Genomic DNA, 21,651 nt, shown 5'->3' on the forward strand with positions numbered 1-21,651 from the left:
CACGCAGTATTCTCATCCACAAGTTAGTACCTGATTGAAACTATAGACCTTATGGAAATACATCAATAGACTGGCCTCTCCACACATCTGTGTAATCACTTGTCAGCTGATTTATGATGAATAATTCTATAGTCTGATTTCTACTCCAATATTGGCGTATGAAGGAGGCTCCTTTTTCCTTTTATATTATCCTTGAAATGCAAAATTTCCAAAAACCTTTTATATACGTCGACGCGCAATTAAAAAAGGAACATACCTGTCAAATTTCATGAAAATCTATTACCGCGTTTCGCCGTAAATGCGCAACATATGAACATTTAAACATTCAAACATTTAAACATTCAAACACTCAAACATTTGAACTGCCAAACCGTCGACTTGAATCTTAGACCTCACTTCGCTCTGTCAATTATTGTACTAGTACTCACCGAATTGAGGTAGATAGACGCCTGACAGATGACCGGTTTGTTAAAGAGTGGCACATTGACGATGGGCAGCCAGGCTATGAAGAGTGTGGCCAAAAAGCCGGAGTCACTGGCTGCCAGTGCGGCCAAATAGTAAGACGAGGACAGCTTGCGCAGCTTGGTGCAGAAGAAGACAAGGACAGAGAGCAGGTTGCCAGCTGTGCCCAAGGTCACCAGAACGGGCACGTAGTACATTTGCACCTGTTCAAGGACACTGCGCATGCGTCCCACTGCCTCAAGGTCATTCTCGGCATCGCCACCCTCCAACCAGGACTCGTTCCCAAGAAGACTCTGGTTCATCATTCCTCCTGCAACAATCAAATTAGATTATAACTTTTCATTAAACAGAAACATGTTTATTTGATTTGGATTAAATATTTTGTTAGATTGGATCATCTGTTACGAAATAATGGGAAGACAGAACTATGAAAAGGAAAATTCTCTTAGGAGTGGAATGAAGAGAAATATAAGAAAAGAGGTCAAAGAAAGAAAAACAGAACAGAACTGGGATGATTAATTAAGACTTTCGTTTAATAAGTACAGAATAAAGTGAAAACATGGGATGAAAATAAAGAAAACAATGAAAGAAAATAAGTAAAAAAAAGAGAAGATGATGAAAAGAAACAGAAGAGTAGCCACAATAAAATTGAATCAACTAAAGAACTTTCTAGAAATTTGAGATAAGATTTTTGATGTTGAATGAACTTCTGTTTATCCTTGGTAAAGTTAATTCCTTGATATCCTCCCCATAAATACTGACAATATCGATTGGATTTTTGAAGTCAAGAGCCATATTCAATACCGTACTTGGTGGTAGAATCAAGAAATTAATGAGATGTACGAATAAAAATGACAAATTTATGGAGAAAATGGTAACTCTTGTCACGTTATTCTTTATATTTAAATAACGATTAGCCTCCTGCTTGGCATCAGTCGGTAAAGCATGAGATTTAATATAATTAGGTCGTGGTTTTTCTAATAGTATTCAGTCTTAAAAAATCTTGATAGGCCTAGATATGGGCTTCTCCTATAACTCTTGTAATTCAATAAATATAAATATATATATATAAAAATGATACTTATACTATAGTGTTGAGGAATAAAAAATAAATTGCACACCATGAAAATTTCACACATATTACACAAATAATGCAAAGATCAATCGAGGCAAAAAATATATATAGAGCGATAAAAAATATAATATAAAAAATAGAACAATATTTGAAATCAATAAAATATCACAGGCTAAACTTTATATTCTAGATTTGTGGCACGAATCATTACCATGTGCCTTTATCTTAAAATCATATGCATTCTTTTGCATGTAGCTGTGACATGTACTTGCTAATACTTGTCGGCTTGGATAATTCAATCAAAAATATGTGCTCTAAGATCAGCTTGATAAATTAGCCACTAATAATCCAAATATATATATATGTTAAAATCTCTAGTACTTAGTAGATTTCTTTGTATCGAATATATATTTTTATCTCAGGGTGCAAGATTCGGCACCTGACGGAATAGGTAGAGCCATTCATCTAGTGAATTAGAACTATGATAAATTATCGCAAATTGTATTGCAAAAAATTAAATATTGTATGCATACGTTTGATAGCCTAGATTTCGTACTTCTTTGATTAAATAGAAATTTCTAAAATATTGATCTATATTTTTCTTTCAATTAAATACCTTTAATACTAATTTTTACTTGCGCAAGTATTACTCTTATTAATTTCTCAATTTATAATAACCCTTTCGGCGAGCTAGCTTTGATCATCAGATTAATTCGAAGCACTAGGGCGCCCATCACTAAATTCAAATTTTAATCACTCACGTGTCGAAAATCTTCTTGTAAGCCGCCGATGTCGATCCAACTCCATGTGGTCCGGGAATATGGTAGCCGGAATCGTCTCCTCCAAGGGGTTATAAATTTAATTAAAATGAAAAATGACTTCTGCTTCACAATAGCATCACGAAGTCTTTTAAGAAATTTAATAATTTACTTTAACTTTAACTTTTACAAAATCATTAGTAAGGTACTTCGCTCTAAAATATTTGGGGTCCTCTTATGGTGGCATTTGGCTGGCGAGTGCTGGTTCTTCCTTCTCAAGTTTTACAGATCCTCTTTCCGACTTTCAAATTAGCATAAAATTTAAATATCCCAATCCTCCGCCATTAAATTCAAATAGATCTTACAAAAAATGCCAAAATATTGCTTAGATTATATGATTAATAATTTCTTTGCATTCGAGCCATATTGATAACATAGATTACACAAATTTTTACACAAAATCTAGTACATTTATATAAATATATATAAATATTTTTGAATTGGCCTACAGTTGCCGCCGATTAACTGCCGTTTTACTATTGGTGCATGCAAATTTTATTAGGTATTCATGCGCCTGGTAACTCTTATTTCCTGAGTACATTAAATTATTTTTATTTGGTTTTTTATTTATGCTCTTTGCATGCTAGTTAATATTCTATACATTAATATTAATTCCATGCTACCTAATAATTAGCCACGTGGACGGGTGTTTTTTCACATTGCACACCATCCGAATGCAATAAAGCTCTGCCAAGGGGTTTTGGTCAGATTCTACGTTCTTCGGTTTGATCGATCTCTAGGTCACCGATCCGTGAATACATCTATATAACCTCAATCTTCAAATATTTTATAAATAATCTATTTATGAGTAGTAAACTTCCTTCAAATCCTTTTTAAGTTCTTGTACCATTTAGCCAGAACAAGCTGATGCTATCTAATCTTGTTTATTATCTGCTTGGCGATATTAGCCAATTACTTTATTTTTAGACCTATTACTATTTCTGTTAGGGCTTTTCATCTACCCAGATTTAAATATGTTACACGCGCCCCTGGGTTTGAATTCAAAATATTTGAGAATCACAATGTTTTTAATGAAAACCCACCCTTCAATACATTGATATACACTATACTTTATTTATAAATTATACTCTCATACTTCTATCACAGATCGCAGACATATTTGCTGCATCTCCTTTATACCTTTATCAAATACAATAACAAATTCTCCTCCTCAACACACATAAAATATCATAAATATAAGCTTCTAAACGTACTCTTCCTGACAGCACTTAAAACATATAGTAATTTTTAAATTCGCCGCTTGCAGGGCCACCAACCTAACTACACACATTTCATAATTCTCATAAATGATTCCTTTTAGACAATAATTTCGATTCATAAACTTCTGGGCTTATATCTTATAGTATTTCTTAGGTCTTAATATAAATAATTTTCTATACATCAGGTACAATACTTTCTTTTGCTAATGGTTCATTGGTTTTGGTAGCTGGTATTCACTTTAAGTCTTTTTCAGGTAACAAACGTGGCATAATTAAAAGTAATAAATATAAAAACATATAAATAAATATATCGACATTAATAAATATAATAAATAACAATAATAAATAACTCTTTGGGTACAGTACTTCTTTTTATAAACATATGTTCAACAGACATTACATTCATTTGATTTGGGTGGCTTTGGTCAGCTGGTCGCTGTTCTACATTTCATAGTGCTACATGTTACATCAGAATTTGCTATCGTCTTTCATAACTAACCTAACTGCTCAATTTTTTCTCTTAAAAAGGTAATTAACAAATTTTAATTTTATTATCCCCGCTTGTGTCCTTTTTTAGTGGATGTAGCTAATTTAATTACACATTTAAAAATTATTCTTTTTCTTATTGCAGGCTTCTAACGGTTGGAAGGAATTAAAACATTGGATTGTTGCCATGCGGTCCTAGGCCAAGATTAAATTTATTAAGGAAGGTTAGTAATCGGTTTGATAATAATGTTTTCCTTGATTTCTTATCATATTTATTTCAAATTCGATGATATTTCATGTAAAAATCCCGTGGTTTACTTGCATCTTCTTGCATTCTGTTTGTAGATGTTGCTGTAGGCCAGTTAGGTTATCTGCTATCTGTTGGTGAGGCTGTCCTAATTGATAATTTATCTTCATGAATTTAAAGCCCTTGTATCTGGTGTATTCCTTTAAATAATTCCAAGCTTCATTTATGATAATTCCTTTTAATCCATTCTTTTTCCAATCAATCTGTACTCTTAACTCATCCTTCCTTTCATTATCATTTAATATTCTTGATCTCGGTTCATTATAAATTAGTAGGCTCACAACAATAACTATTTTTATAATATTAACTTTCCATTCATCAATACTGGATTCTTTTAATAATAACAATATAATATTTTCCATCCTATCTACAACACAGTCTTTTATCCATATCACAGCCATCATAACAAACATTAAACACAATATCCAAACATTCATCATCTTTTCAATAGCATAATATTCAGGTACTTTCACTTTCTTAGTATTATTTTTTAATTCTTCCAATCTTCTCAAACACCGTTTATCCTCAATTAATCTCCACAAGTAGTCCACTTTTATGTTGCCCATGCACGAATCAATCATAGTTTTCCTATCAGTAGCTCCATTTTTAATCCATTCATTTGGTCCATTTTGCCGGTCACATCGCTGATCATAGCCTTTAAAGCGTATGTGCCGCGGATGCACGCCGTCGGTACGCTCCTGTCCTCCATCCTGGTCCCGTTCCGGTATCCTCTTCGGGCGTTTGAACCGTGCATGCGGCCTCCATCGGCGCGCGCGGTTCCTCCTTCGTCGCTTCTTCCGCCTCCGGGCCTTGCGATGCATGTTCTTCATTCGGTCCTGTATGCTGTCCTCCTCGTCCTGATACCGGTCGGGTGTCCTCGGGCGCCTCCGTCTCCGGGCCTTGCGGTGGTCGCTCCTCTTATCCGGTAGTCCGTCCTCTATCCTGGGTTCCTTGGGGTGCCTTGGTGGGGTCGAATGATGCGCGGGTGCGGTGGCGGTCTCTTGTGGTGATTTATCAGGTGTTAACATCTGTTTTTCTAATATTTTCGGTAAACCGTTCACAAAGGTGGTATATGAAGCTGTAGTATCTTTATTTTCTCTATCTATTTTTTCTGAGCTTGTGTGGGTTGTATCGGGGTTATCATGTAGTCCTGGTTTATTAGCTGTAGTTTTCTGTATATCTGGTGGCGGGTCGTTGGGTGCTGGGTTCTGGGTTTTTTGTTGATTCAATCCTATTGCATGCGCTATGGTGTAGTTTGTATTTATTTGATGAGGTGGCGGTTTGTAATTTCTATTATAATTATTCTGAGTGTAATCATTATTTGTGTTGAATTGATCACGGCCATAATAATACTTTCTTTCATAGGTTTGCTGTGGATAATGGTTTGTTTGACGATTCTGAAAACTTCTATTATTCCAGCTGTTATTTTGATTATGATTATAGTGGCGTTTAAATTGAGGGGTAGATCGTGAGCAATCATATGGTACTGATTCATAATTTTGGCTGTTATGCTGATTAAATTTTGAATTATGTTGATTTGGTGCGTATCTCTGGTCTGAACGGTGGTTTGATATGGCCATCACAGACTGTATGCCATATAAATGATTTATCAGCTGCTTACAATCAGTAATGGGTTGTGTGGCAAGTGCCATTCTAACTTGATACGGTAGCTTCTTTAAAATAATACTTGCTAATGCCGATTCATTAATGGGCTCGCTCAATTGAGAATTTTTAAACTGTAGGGCAGTGACGAAAGTGGTACATGCACCGTCTAAATTAGGGTTGAAATCGCATGATATAATGTCCGCTAGCACGTCCAACTGTTTACTTCTGCTCCAATACTGTTCCAGGAAGACAGCTACAAACTCATCCAATGATGTAAATTCATGGGCTCTACTCCGAAAGAACATCAGGGGTTCGCCAATCAATAAACTAGTCAAACGAAGACGCCAAAAATTCCAAGAGGTGGGTGTTAATGATTGAACTAGTTTTATCTGATCTATAAATTCTTTAGGTTGGAGATAGCGGTCTGTATTGTCAAAACGGCCTAATTCATTGAAACTGTGTAGTGAATCAAACGTTGCTATGGGAATAGGCTCTATATTCTCGTGCGGAAATTGATGTATTTGATTTTCAAGTTGTACTAACTTCTCTTGGGCCTGTTTCCAATGACTAGAAGCTTCTGTTTCATTCTCTACTACTTCGGCATTTAATTCAGATGAAAATAATTGCTGTTCTCCAACGGCTGTCTCCAATGAATTAAGTTGTATTATGTTTTGATTTATATCAGAATTTGGTGAGCTATTTCATGAATTTGCGAAGTGTTTTGTGCTGGTAGGTTATCTATTCTTTCGTTTAACTCACAAGTGACAGTATCTATTTTGCTGTTAAATCGGTTGTAATTAGTTCTTGATTTTCAGCGGTAGATGCTGATATTGTGTCCGCAGTTTCCTTACCCGTTCTTACCGATATATCCTTCAATGATTCCCGCATTTCCTTCATTTCCGCCTTCAAGTCCTTCATTACCATGGTCATTGTTTTTTCTAAACTATTAGAAAATGACTTGATCATCCCCTCTACTAGAACCCTTCTTATTGCTTCTTGGGAGACATTTAACGGTTTATTACTGTTCACAGGATTCTTGGCGGTGATTGAAGAGATCTGGGCGTTGGACTCCATCGCGCCCCCCTCAGCGTTGATCTCCGCTACTATCGCCGTCTGCAGTGTGTCTGCTACCTTACTTTGCGTGGACGAAAAGAGACTCATATTTTAAAAATGGATTAAGTGTCAAGTGTTTGTTAAAAAAGTGAAAGTTTTGGCCAACAAGGCATTAATAAGGACACAAATGAGGATAGGCCTATGGACATTACAAGCCAGGTAACCTATTTATTACTTAAGCTCTTATAATATAATAATACTATTCATTGATTTCTGACTAGCAGTTTAGGCCCATAAAATATAATAGCTCTCTCTATAAAATATATTTTCTACAATAATAATATATAAAATTTTCTTTAAAACATATAATTTCTCTTTATTTAAAGCTATTGATTCCCCAAAAAGTAATACAAATTTCCCTTCGCCAGTTTTCCTCACAACTCGTATAAGTTATCTATAATTTTCAATATGGTTATTGACTTAATTTCAAATAATTATTCGATGAGCTTGGCTCTCATCATCAGCCCCACGTTGGGCGCCATGTCTTTCTGTCACGTTATTCTTTATATTTAAATAACGATTAGCCTCCTGCTTGGCATCAGTCGGTAAAGCATGAGATTTAATATAATTAGGTCGTGGTTTTTCTAATAGTATTCAGTCTTAAAAAATCTTGATAGGCCTAGATATGGGCTTCTCCTATAACTCTTGTAATTCAATAAATAATAAATATATATATATAAAAATGATACTTATACTATAGTGTTGAGGAATAAAAAATAAATTGCACACCATGAAAATTTCACACATATATTACACAAATAATGCAAAGATCAATCGAGGCAAAAAATATATATAGAGCGATAAAAAATATAATATAAAAAATAGAACAATATTTGAAATCAATAAAAATATCACAGGCTAAACTTTATATTCTAGATTTGTGGCACGAATCATTACCATGTGCCTTTATCTTAAAATCATATGCATTCTTTTGCATGTAGCTGTGACATGTACTTGCTAATACTTGTCGGCTTGGATAATTCAATCAAAAATATGTGCTCTAAGATCAGCTTGATAATTAGCCACTAATAATCCAAATATATATATGTTAAAATCTCTAGTACTTAGTAGATTTCTTTGTATCGAATATATATTTTTATCTCAGGGTGCAAGATTCGGCACCTGACGGAATAGGTAGAGCCATTCATCTAGTGAATTAGAACTATGATAAATTATCGCAAATTGTATTGCAAAAAATTAAATATTGTATGCATACGTTTGATAGCCTAGATTTCGTACTTCTTTGATTAAATAGAAATTTCTAAAATATTGATCTATATTTTTCTTTCAATTAAATACCTTTAATACTAATTTTTACTTGCGCAAGTATTACTCTTATTAATTTCTCAATTTATAATAACCCTTTCGGCGAGCTAGCTTTGATCATCAGATTAATTCGAAGCACTAGGGCGCCCATCACTAAATTCAAATTTAATCACTCACGTGTCGAAAATCTTCTTGTAAGCCGCCGATGTCGATCCAACTCCATGTGGTCCGGGAATATGGTAGCCGGAATCGTCTCCTCCAAGGGGTTATAAATTTAATTAAAATGAAAAATGACTTCTGCTTCACAATAGCATCACGAAGTCTTTTAAGAAATTTAATAATTTACTTTAACTTTAACTTTTACAAAATCATTAGTAAGGTACTTCGCTCTAAAATATTTGGGGTCCTCTTATGGTGGCATTTGGCTGGCGAGTGCTGGTTCTTCCTTCTCAAGTTTTACAGATCCTCTTTCCGACTTTCAAATTAGCATAAAATTTAAATATCCCAATCCTCCGCCATTAAATTCAAATAGATCTTACAAAAAATGCCAAAATATTGCTTAGATTATATGATTAATAATTTCTTTGCATTCGAGCCATATTGATAACATAGATTACACAAATTTTTACACAAAATCTAGTACATTTATATAAATATATATAAATATTTTTGAATTGGCCTACAGTTGCCGCCGATTAACTGCCGTTTTACTATTGGTGCATGCAAATTTTATTAGGTATTCATGCGCCTGGTAACTCTTATTTCCTGAGTACATTAAATTATTTTTATTTGGTTTTTTATTTATGCTCTTTGCATGCTAGTTAATATTCTATACATTAATATTAATTCCATGCTACCTAATAATTAGCCACGTGGACGGGTGTTTTTTCACATTGCACACCATCCGAATGCAATAAAGCTCTGCCAAGGGGTTTTGGTCAGATTCTACGTTCTTCGGTTTGATCGATCTCTAGGTCACCGATCCGTGAATACATCTATATAACCTCAATCTTCAAATATTTTATAAATAATCTATTTATGAGTAGTAAACTTCCTTCAAATCCTTTTTAAGTTCTTGTACCATTTAGCCAGAACAAGCTGATGCTATCTAATCTTGTTTATTATCTGCTTGGCGATATTAGCCAATTACTTTATTTTTAGACCTATTACTATTTCTGTTAGGGCTTTTCATCTACCCAGATTTAAATATGTTACACTCTGTGTGAGTATTGAAATTTCAGATGTATGCGGAAATAAATTTGTAAATTCATGTTAGGATTGTAATACAAAGTCAAATGAATAATAAAATTGATATAGTTTAAAAGAGTAGTTGAATAATTGTATCAAATAATCATAAATGTATGTTTGGATTGAAATTTGAAGAGATCAGTAAATAATATATATAAGTGAAGAAGAAGATCGTTTTCCAATCTTTGCGTCTCAGCTTATCAGTTTATTTATTAAATGTTAGCAAAATTCCATAAGATTTCAATCAATGTTCATTCTGTTATGGAAAGTATAGATTGCTTTGAATGAGGCAATTTCAGCCCGAGGCTAAATAGATACCAGCAGGTCTGGGTATGATCAGTTCATCGACGATGATGGTGCAACTTGACTCGTTTCTATTGAGGTACAGTACCAACTTCGGACCTGGTCGAATCAGTTGATTTGGCATCATGAAAGATGTAACCCAGGTTGATGAAACGAGATATCGAGGATCCATGGATCGAGATTCTGCGAATCCTATGCCTGAAACCCTTAGTGAGACTCATCAGCATCACTTATAGATAACATGAATGCTCCCCGTACAATCATTGCTGACAGTTGAAAGTGAATTATACTGTAGAACATCCGGCCTGTACAGGTAGGTGATGAATAGAGCCGTAATATCCTTCCAGCTTAGAACACGGCCGCCGCTGTTATGATTGCCAGAATTATCAGTTCTGGTATTGATAACTGGCCGAATGAATGGAGTCATTCATCTCGAATACCTGGAAAATGACTGTTGATTTCCGCGATTCACTGTGACACGCCTCAATGGAGTTATCTGGATTGTCGCTATTTCATTTGAGGGTAGATGCGGTATCTTCGCTAAAATCAGGACACCGTAACTTCCAGAAGGGAGATAACATATTCATAGTGAGATTCACTCAAATCTGTCAGCTTTGGTTGAATGGAAGTGTTGAAGATTTTTATAAGGGATGCTGACAGTTCAAAGTTATCTCACTCACTATAGGTATTTTCAGGATGTAGAATCGGATACCATACTCGTATTTCCCTCATACGCTGACAATCGGTAATGCTTGGGGATCCGATTTATCGGGATATGAGAAAAATCTCTGGCTTTGACAGTGATATGAGGTCAGGTCAGTCACGTTTTAATGCTCGCACGTGTTGGGTACGAGCTCAATAATTGATTCTCCAATCCAAGCAGACAGTGATGTACTGAAAAGAAGAGGGTGCTTCATAAAAAGAGCTCACAAAGGGTCAATGGCATCGCTGTTCATGTGATACGTGATCGTTGAGTGGATTACACAAGTCATCAACTTTGAATTGCGTTTCATGTTATTCAGTAAATCTCCTCTTTCCAATCTGAAAACCATATTTGTAAATTCCCCTCAACATTCGACTTTCGTTTTCAGTTTTAAGCTATTGGAATAGTTGAAAATAATCTCACTAACTCACACAACCCTTAAAAGATTTTTCAATTAATCAAATTTGACTTCATACTTTCTCCTTGAAGTATTTTGGCATCAGGACAGTTGGAAGTTGAGTAATCTCACCAACTTACACAACCCTTGACAAATTCTCAATGTCATCAAGATTAAAAAGTGATCAATGTTACTTGTTGTTGGGCCACATACAAACTGAAACCGTCCCATTTTCTTTCAGATGTTTGACCAGTTGGAAATCTATAATAGAATAAATGAGATAATTATTTATTGGCTTATACACGTACTGGATGGGAAATTTACAAATGACGCATCATCACTTCTGAACTACTCAAGTGATTAGCTCGACATTTTGCATATAGATTCTTGATTTACCGAGGATGGTTATAGACCTAATTTTCCATGATTCCAGTACGTCAAGTTTTCAGTTTGTCAAGTCTCCAATTAGACCCTTACGGAGCATGGGTTACCTGCTAGTCTTGAATAAATTTAGTAGTCTTATCTCAATTTCAATTGACTTAAAATGATAATGCGTGGTTGAATTGACTGAGTTCAATTCCTAAATGATTCACGAGTCATGATGAACTTGCTCATTGTTGCATTCAAGAAATAATTGATGTTATTATTCATGTAATCCAGCATGAGGTATCTACCAACACGCTAGATCAAATAATGTTATTTCAGATTGGTTCTCTCCAAGAAGATTGTGCTCTCTTATGTTGTGTTTTTAAAACAACATTAGACCTGATTAAGACAAGGGCATAGAGTTTAATGTTGTAGCAAATGCTGTTCACATGCTCCTTTTGTCAAAGGTGCTGGATTAAAAATTCGCAAATTCAAAGCAAGAGTCAAGTTACACAATTATCGCTGTCAGGGAGGTCTAGTGCTGGCTTCTGGAGGAGCCAAAACGACTCTTCTATACACTCGGGGTGTTCTCTCAAAGAGATTATGGGCTCGACCCACTAAGTACTGTTTATGGTCGGTCTCCACGTAATGCCTCCCTAAGCCATTCCGGTATTTTTGTGTGGTGAAAGTGACCTATACTCCCGTCCACGGAAGTATTTTTAAAGAGAACGAATATCTTTCAAGAAATCGTTTGGTTATACCAGTGACAACTGATATAACGTTATCTTTTCTCTTAGTCCAGGCAATGAATGTACAAAAAAGGGTATAGAGGGAAAAGTTTGGAAGACAATTTTTGACCCCGCAGTTCTGTTGAGGGTAGTAAGGATGTAAACATATCAAAAGTCCCCACCCCTACACCCTTTGCTAAGGGGGTGGGGATGGTTCAAAGGTACCATTTTCCGGTTTCTCGCATATAACTCGAAAGTTATGCATTTTAAAGACATAACTATTCTGCAAGAAATTAAAGCTTACATAATTTTCTACAATATTGATCTAACAACGTTTTCTATATCTCTTTCACTTTTCGAGATATCTGCTCTAAAAGATGTGACATTTTTGAAAAAAAAAACACATTTCCTTCAATTTTTTGCTATTTTTGCTCTTTTAACTTTTTGAATATCGATGGGAAAAATCCATGCTGATCATGAATTTATAGAGCATCAAATTCTCTTCAATTTGATGTATAATTTCACAAGTTTACGCACATCCCCGCGACCGTTGCAGCAGCTTCAGTATTGAGTGTGAGATCTTCAGTTATGCAAAAATTGACAAATTGACAAAGGAATTTGGAGAGAATGATTTGAACACAATTTTTGACTTCGCCGCTTTGTTGGGACCAGTTAGGGGGTGAACAATGAACATATCAAAAGTCCCCATCACTACCCCTTGTGCTAAAGGGATGAGGTTGGTTTAAAAGTTGTATTTTTCAAAAATGTAAAATCTACAATTTTAAGTATGTAATAGTCTATGTCTTCATAAAAGGGTACTACAAGTTTTATATTGTTTTCATTAATTTGAATAAAGTAGCCCATATAAGTGAAGTGATTTTAGTAGAAACCTACTATACGATGTGGCTTGTAATAATGCTGTATTCATATCATGTATCATAATCAAATAAAATTAAATAAGTATCAAATTATAATCATAATAATGTATTCGAACATTATAGCAGTTTTGAAAGTTCAAAAAAATTCAGTCTCCTGAATCATTAAATTTTAATGTTCTGCTTCATTTGTTCGAAATCAAGTGTCATTAAAATATGCTTGTTCGCTTGATCCCAGATTCAATTTTAAATCACAGTAATGTAATGTTTCAGGTAGGTTGTTTCAATCAGGACTCCGTGTATGTAATAGTGGAAGTGCTACATCTGATCATTCGATCCTGTCAACTACCAGAGATGACAGAAATAATACAGTTTTCTTTACTCTATGTAACTACCAAGATAATAATTATCTTTCAATAATTGAAGTTTGAATTCAATCTTATTATAGATTCTAATCATTAGAATATATAGTGTGATCCACTTCAAACTTGAAGCTTTGGTTGAATGAAAGTGATAAGCATTGATGGTATCTATCAAAATTACTGACATTGTAAAGTGAAACTCGCTACATCAAATCAAGTTTTAATTACTCAATCAGTCGTATTCTCATGATGATAAACGATAAAATCACTCAATAAAACTTTCAGATATTTAATGTTTTTGTTTTCTTTTTTTTTTCAGGTGAGTTGTGCTGAATCTAGTTGGATTCGTCTGGCAATTGGTAAAGTAGAACATCAAATTGTCTTCCATAGCAATATTTTATTGTGTTTATTGTACATTCCAGCTTGTATTCTTAGTACTGTATTCTCATTCAACTTGTATTGTATTAATTCAAGCTTAATATGTTGTGATATTGACGTTGCTGATCTCTATCATAGTATTACCGATTTCGGATGTCGATTTTTACTTTCCTTGCCCTATTACCATAGGTAAGGAAAGTATTGCTTTCCGAAAAAAATCAAGGTACCCCAATTTCTAAATTACTATACGTTTCAAGGTCCCCTGAGTCCGAAAAAGTGGTTTTTGGGTATTGGTCTGTATGTATGTGTGTGTGTGTGTGTGGGTATGAGTGTATGTGCGTCTGTGTACACGATATCTCATCTCCCAGTTAACGGAATGACTTGAAATTAGGAACGTAAGGTCCTCACACTATAAGGATCCAACACGAACAATTTCGATCAAATGCAATCCAAGATGGCGGCTAAAATGGCGAAAATGTTGTCAAAAACAGGGTTTTTCACGATTTTCTCGAAAACGGCTCCAACGATTTTGATCAAATTCATAGCTGAAATAGTCATTGATAAGCTCTATCAACTGCAACAAGTCCTATATCTGTAAAAATTTCAGGAGCTTTGCAAAGTTTGATTTTAGATTCTCGATTATCAGCCTCCATATACAATTTAAAAGAAAAATTTTAAGTGGAAAAGATCGTGCATGAAAATCTCTGCAATTAATGTCCAATAACATTTACACCTAAAATTGAGAATAAGCTTGAAATCCGAGAAAATGTGATTATCAAATTGCAAACTGTTGGCAACTGTTGGTTCTATTAAATCATCCACTACGAAGAGATAGCAGACCTAGTGTGTCTCCAGCGTTATTGACCTATCACCAGCTGTCTCATATCTTTGAATAGTAGACTCTTGAGATGCGCGAGTACACTAGCGTCAGGTGATCAATTTTCATAACGGCAAGGGAAGTTGTGTGAGTGCGCCACACCAGAAGTCTCTATAAGTATAATGATAATTTCTCATCTTCAATAAGAATAAATTCCCCTATTATTCAAATAAGCTGAAAACCTTGTTCTGCTATGCTTCTTTTATCCACAAATGTACTCTTAACAAGGTCAATAATGAAAAATAACTCCTGGTCGAACAAATAATCTCGTTATCCACGTTCAATAAAAGTTTTCGTTGCGTTCAGTTAGTTTTTTTATCGATTTAACGATGCGAAGCTCCTCACGAATATTGAAAACTTCTCAATTCAAACTTCTTAATGGACTTGAGTGATATTGATCCACACTTCTCCGGAAGAATTTATTTATTTGTCAATTACAATCAACTTAAGGACAAAGAAACAGACTACAGTTTACAAAGAAGCAATTTACTCACAATTGACGTACACATGGGGAAAATACGCTAGCTTTGGAATCTCAAATTCAACGCTAGCTTAGGAATCTCAAATGTTGAAAACTACTACTTGAAAATTCTTCCATTAGTATTTTGTACTACTTTTATAGTTTATAGGTATATGCTTTATACTTTTATAGGAACTGTTATAGTTCGACTGAAAATGTGAGAATTCTGAGGAGCTGTTATTGCTGAAAGATATTGTATGGAATCAAAACAAGTCGGGATCCGACTATCAAAATATGGCACACCTCCCTCTATTTTCATAGAGAGCCTATATTGTTTGTGTATGGAATGGAAGCATCATATTTTTATAAGTTAGTCCTTCCTCTCGCTTCTCTACTGGAAGCCTGAATGAGAAATTTTGTGTATTTTGTTTTTGTTCCTTCGAGCATTGGTCCACTCAGAGAAACTCTCAAATTGTCTATTTCACTTCTTTAAATTCTAGGATAGAATGAAACAATGGCACCGATTCAATAATTCATTCAATACGGCCATTGAATGTGTGATATTGAGTATTTCTTATATTGTATTCGAATACTGTGATATTGAGTTTTTGAGTAATTGTGATATTGATATATTTGTGTGATATTGAGTGTATTGACTTATTCTACTCAAACATATGAAATCCGTTAACTTGCCCAATAATAACCGTTTTCTATCAAATAAGAATAAATTATTTGGGAGAGTACAAGTTTTCAATTCAAACTGATATTTCCAATTATATATTGTTGTAGTTTTATATGAATTATTAATGATTGAATTTATTTGCATTGAAAATATCAATTCAATTGTGACGAAAAATATACAATTCAGTTGTATTCTATCAATGAGAATAATTATTCAAGAAAAAGCAGTTATGCGCTTGGTTGAGTTGATTCGCAAATGAAAAATTAAGGATCTCTCGGAGAATAAATAGATTAGCATAAGCGCTCATCGCAGTTTAAAGAAAAGAAATGGATGTGAGAAATTTCAGTGAATTTCTCCAGACGTTCAACGAGAAATTCTGGAGGAGATTAATCATAACGTATTTTGTATTCGCAGACTGGAGTTTGTGGATTAGTGCTGGATTATTCTGAAATATTTGCAGCCTAGCATTATTGATGGGCCTAGCTCCTCCCGTCTTTCAGCTTCCTCTGGGTTCTCACCACCCAACTCTCTCCATATTCCATCAATATTCATAAAATTGCTCGCATGTATTGTTGGCATGACACACACGTGTGAATTTATTGTAAGAAGTTTGTGCAGAGCGGAAGTAATAAAGAGAATTTAGTGTTGGGTGAAGTGGACGCGGATGCTGTTGTGGTTTACTATTCAGACGACTATCACTGTATTTGTTAAGTGATGTGTATTTACGTGTCGAATTGGGATCGTGGCAGGACTTCCATTAATATCAGACCTATTGTTTCCTGGTGCCGGATCCAACACTACTTTGCTTTTAACGCTTCAGTTGTTCATGAACGACTGATTTATTCCACCTGTTTCTAGTTTAAGAAGCTTATTTCTATCAGCATTCCGTTTCAGAGTACTGAAATCTTATTTTGATTATTCTTGCACGTACATGAAGCATTTACCATGCTCCATCATGTTGATTTTGACTTAATGGTTGTATAGTGTTGAGCTAGTCTCTGTTATTATTACATATGTGAAATTTCTCAAAAACCAATCATAAAAATGTCTCTTGTATAATGATTACATCAGGGTTTGATTTGAAATGGTGTTTCTACCTGTTGCCTACCTGTTGATGAAGATTATTACTCCCCTCATTTTGTGGTACAATCTTTTTTATAGTTGCAGTGTTTTCACAAGCTCAATTTTGAGATACATGGGTCACTAGAATTTCTCAAATTCCTTATTTTCTTTGCTTGTGACCATTTTATTCTTACCAGTCTCAAGTTAAGTTATTTAAAAATGTATTATCAAAGTTTTACTCTACATTAATCATGTTTAATACCTGATGAACTACATTCAAAAAATAAATTATCGTTATTTTATTCAGCAAGGATATTCTATTTATGAAACATTAATCTGTTGGCCTCAGATTAATTCTATTAATCCCCTCAGTTTTCAATTATCCCAATCAATTTACATTTCAATGGGGATGATGGAATTATCTCGCATTCAAAACTTGTCAACATTGCTTTTGTTAAATGAAGTATTCCATTCATATCCCCTAACCGATTTCCAATTCGAAAATATTATTTCACGCTGTTCTTTCCATCTGTGCGGGGGTTTTATATACGAGCGGGTCCCAATCACAGCTTTAGATTCATTGTTTCCGAATTCAACGTGGAACCCCTGATGACATCCCATTATGAGGTGAAAGGACCACTCCAAACCGTTCATGCAAGCTTATCAAATGCTTGTTTTTGTTCTACGTGTTGTAATACGGAATTTACCTCTACTTGAATGGTATGAATAAGTGTGAACATACTTATTTCGACAAATGTGATAGAGAGGATGTTCATATCCACTAATTAATTCATCGTTTAGCAAATAATAATTCCAACTCTAGAGAACTTCAAGTGAAGGATTGATTGTTCTTTGATTATAAAATCAGGTCAAAGGTCAGGAATTATTAATACGCTACGAGATTAATTGGATATTGATTGGACAGGAAAGTTCAACTCGCTGGCACATTCATTTCCCAATCATTTTCAAGCAATTACAGTGCTGGATCTAGCAGTTGATGAGATGATAATTTTTCAAATTAATCGTATTTGAAGACTTTGTTGGGGAAGCTTTTTGGTTATGGTTGTAGTGATCATAAATCACTACAGATACAGATACATTTCACTCTTATTCTCACTCACTGATACGCTTACAGTCACTCTTACACTTTCTCTCTTACTCCCAGTCACTCTTACCATAGAAAAATAGGAACTAAATTATTATATCCTCTTGGCTCCTTCTCACTTATATTTTCACATCGATTCAATAATAAGATTATCTGAAATAAGATTTAGGAAGAACATCAGTCCCATACATGTAGCTTGATGAGTTCTATTCTATTCTCTATAGATATAACCCTCAACCTATTTTCAATAATCAATCTCATGGTACAATGATTGCAAGTCATACTGAAGAAATTGGCCATACTTTTTACAAACCGACTATAAAAGGATCATGCTTACCCATTAGTCACGAACAATATCTTTACTATTATTCCAATGACATGTACATACTGCTGACATTTTGTAAGGGTAATAAAAGGTTTTTGCTGCTTTTAGAATAGAACATTACCTCTTCTCTTAGTACATACTGAATACCGCTATATATTTATATTAATTTAGAAACGAATTAAATCACAATGGTAAAAATCTCAATATAGTTGAACTTGAGACTCAGAGAAGTAGAATAGTGTAATGGATTTGAATAGTACTTTAAAATACTCGTTTGCTTTTTAATTTTGGTTGTAATTAAGGAATATATGTAGAGAACTGTCAAAATCTTAATTCTCTTTCTATTTGACAGTATTAGAGTTTTTTTACTTTAAAGAAATAAATATGATAAGAAAGAGTATCGATCATTCTGTTTTTCCATTGTTGTTGTAAAGAATGACAAGTGTGTTTTAGACTAAGAATTGTGATCGAACTGTGACTTGGAAAGGAAAAATGTATTTTCAAGACGATCTCCCTTTCAAGCCAACATTTTAATCATTGTTATAATATTATCATCATCTATTATTATTTTTATCTAGTGGTTCTTCATCTTAGATATGCTTATCTGTTGTGTGAGAGCAAAATCCATACAAAGAAGGTAGAATAGCAAACAGCCGACCGTTTTTACATTACAATGTGGCTCTAGCCCTTTTTAGATGTTCGCTTTCCGTATTTGCCGGCTGAAAGCCCATGAGAAAAGAAATTCTGAATCCGTCCACTTTCATCATACAAGCAAAATGCATAATTCATAGTTTGATCTGAATCGTGAATCAAAGTCACTGTGAACTTTGGTTGACATTTTACAGCCTATCACCATGGCATGTATTGAGAATTCTCGACTGATCATTCTTCGAACTCCAAAAATAAATTGAATTCAATTTTCAAATGGAAGATAGAAAGGTGGGAAGAAAACTGATGGAGTATACCATGAACAAGTATTTTATGAGATATGTAGACTGATACATTACATTTTCTCTCTAGAGAAATTCTGAAATGTACAGTTGAAAACCTCCGCATATTCCTTGGTATTGGAAACTTGAAAAATTGTTTTTCTCCCCAAGATCCAAAACCGTACATTTCGGGAATAGGATCCTTGAATTTCGGGTTAGGTGGAATTATTGTTTGATGGGGAATCTCTCAAGAGAGTCCAACGTTGTGAAATGTATGCAGCTTCCTAAGATAGAGTGCTGTTGATAACACTTCAGATTAATGCCAAAGTATTAGGGGGAACTCTTTAGTACCACCAATAACTCTGTAACTCCAACGTTCGATTCTCAGTATTGTGAATATCGTGGAGGTAAGTGGGTTGAAAGTCTCTTATGATTCTAGTAAATACTTGAAAATGTTCCAATCTCTGTCTACCTTATAGCGTTGTTTGTTGTTGATAATATTGTAATTCTTGCAATTGCCTGGATGCGATCTTGGAATAGATTAAGTGAAGTTTGTATTGTATTGAGTATTGAGTGTACTGATTTTATCAATGAAGGTTGTATTTGAATCGAGAAGCGTTTGATTCCAGTAGAAACGTCTTACGAATTATCACAGATACAAACCTTCATGTGCATTACATAAGTTGTCTGTGGTATTACGTAGGAATATAAACGAAGTGTCTTCCTCTCGAAACTTTTATTAGTAATAAAGCTGAATAATGATTAACTCAGTGACGCTTGTACCCCACTACACCGGAAAAATACATCAAATATCACACGCTCAAGATTTAGAAGGTTCACCTTCTTCTAAGTTATCAAACAATTTAAAAACATCGGTTTGAGTGGAAATGATTCAAAATGAACAATTGACCTTATTCTATTTGTAGGCTACATAAATTGATAAGCTTTTTAGGATCAAGTCTTGATTTATTCACTTCAAACTCATTCGATGATTAATTTTATGAAACCCTATAATTTTCACTAATACTAATTATCTCCAGTAATATAATAGAAGATCTTTCCCCCTCTCCCTTTGTTGAGTTAGACTGCATAATCTGCGGCTGTCCTTGTAGCATTCAGCGTGGATTGTGTTCATCATTAGTGTTTATCAGTGTTCTTTTTTCAGTATAGCGGTGAAATATACCACAAACTATTACAACTATTGTAGTAGAACTATATACTACAATCAATTGTTACCTGGTTGTAGGTTCGAAACGCGCGGGTAGGCATGGACGTTTGATCATCTCTTTAAATCACGCTCGCACTTCCCATTACTCAATCACAAGTAGAAAGCTCTTGTGGGCATATATCCACTTGGAAAATTAGAAAATCAAGCACACTCTCAATATTAAATTACCTATACACAACATGCTTCGCGCTCATTTTCAAAGTTTATACATACCAGTAGCCCTAAATAACAAATTAAAATTTAATAATATAATACTTTAATATTTTTGAAATATCTTTTTAAAATGAGTGATTATGATGGATTTCAGTCTCTCATTTCCTTCACTATCGCTTTCTATTTTTGTGGAGCATTCTTCAATGTTGAGACAGTTTCTAACTCGAGCCACGACTAGAGAGTTTCGAAGTCAGTATCGACAAACTCTCACAGCTGTGTTTGCAAAGAATAAAGTGGTTAATGATTGAGTTGTTTGTTGAATTTGCAGTGAATCACCTGAATAAGAAGCGGCAACTAGATCAGTGCAGCAGTGTTTGTTGTGATCAATCATCGTGAGCCGAAACAAAGTTTGTTGCCGCGCGGTTCACTCACTATCCATTGTATTTAGTCTCTGCTAACTCTTCGAACCTGTCACAACTTGAATAGAATGACTTGCCTGCTCTTCCTGCTTGGCTGTGCTGCCGGGTTATGGGCCATTAACTCTGCTGCTGCTGCTGCTGCTACTGATTCTACTGTCTTAATTTTCGGCAGTGTTACCGCTAGACAAGGAGATATCATACAGCCTACGAGAAAATCAATTTGCATGCCTTTGAAATTGAATAATATTTGGTGTATTTCAGCCTCATGAGAAACGTTATTGCCCGGGAATCGAAACTAACTAATGAAAACTTTATAAAGTTACAAAATCGCCATGGGTGTTTTCCTGAGGAACTTGGTGATATGAAACTAAACATGGTTCAGTTACGAAAGAAATCTCATGAAGACCGACTTCACTCAGTAGCTCTTTCACTTCACTCCCCATTTATAACGGTTCATCTACATGAATTGGTTGTGCTTTCTGAATTAATCAGCATTTAGCACAATACTTGCTGTACATCAATGCCATTGATCTCTTGTATGATTTTTTTTTCAATATTAAATGTTTGACCAAATTTTTCCCATATCAATACTTATAGACAGGCATTGGGAAACTCACCATACGTTGTTCGCATCCCATTTCCCGGCGAAAAACTTTGACAACTTTCCATTATTCGCCATCGCATCTGGAAAACTCGCCC

General features: G+C 34.6%; 2 protein-coding genes across 2 annotated transcripts in view; one reads left to right on the forward strand and one right to left on the reverse strand.

Annotated features, from left to right (window-relative positions):
- Positions 1-21,651, forward strand: part of LOC111048856 (protein furry) — a 329,691-nt gene that overhangs the window by 169,050 nt on the left and 138,990 nt on the right. The gene's annotated exons all lie outside the window — the stretch shown is intronic.
- The window catches only part of LOC111048663 (thyrotropin-releasing hormone receptor), a 214,382-nt gene that overhangs the window by 130,410 nt on the left and 62,321 nt on the right, over positions 1-21,651 (reverse strand). The window contains exon 2 of the mRNA XM_039430315.1: positions 429-772. Coding sequence (XP_039286249.1) covers positions 429-767 — 339 coding nt within the window. The 5' untranslated portion in view covers positions 768-772. The remainder of the gene's footprint in view (positions 1-428; positions 773-21,651) is intronic.

Source organism: Nilaparvata lugens, chromosome 6 (assembly GCF_014356525.2).
Source record: "Nilaparvata lugens isolate BPH chromosome 6, ASM1435652v1, whole genome shotgun sequence".
Taxonomy (NCBI): domain Eukaryota; kingdom Metazoa; phylum Arthropoda; class Insecta; order Hemiptera; family Delphacidae; genus Nilaparvata; species Nilaparvata lugens.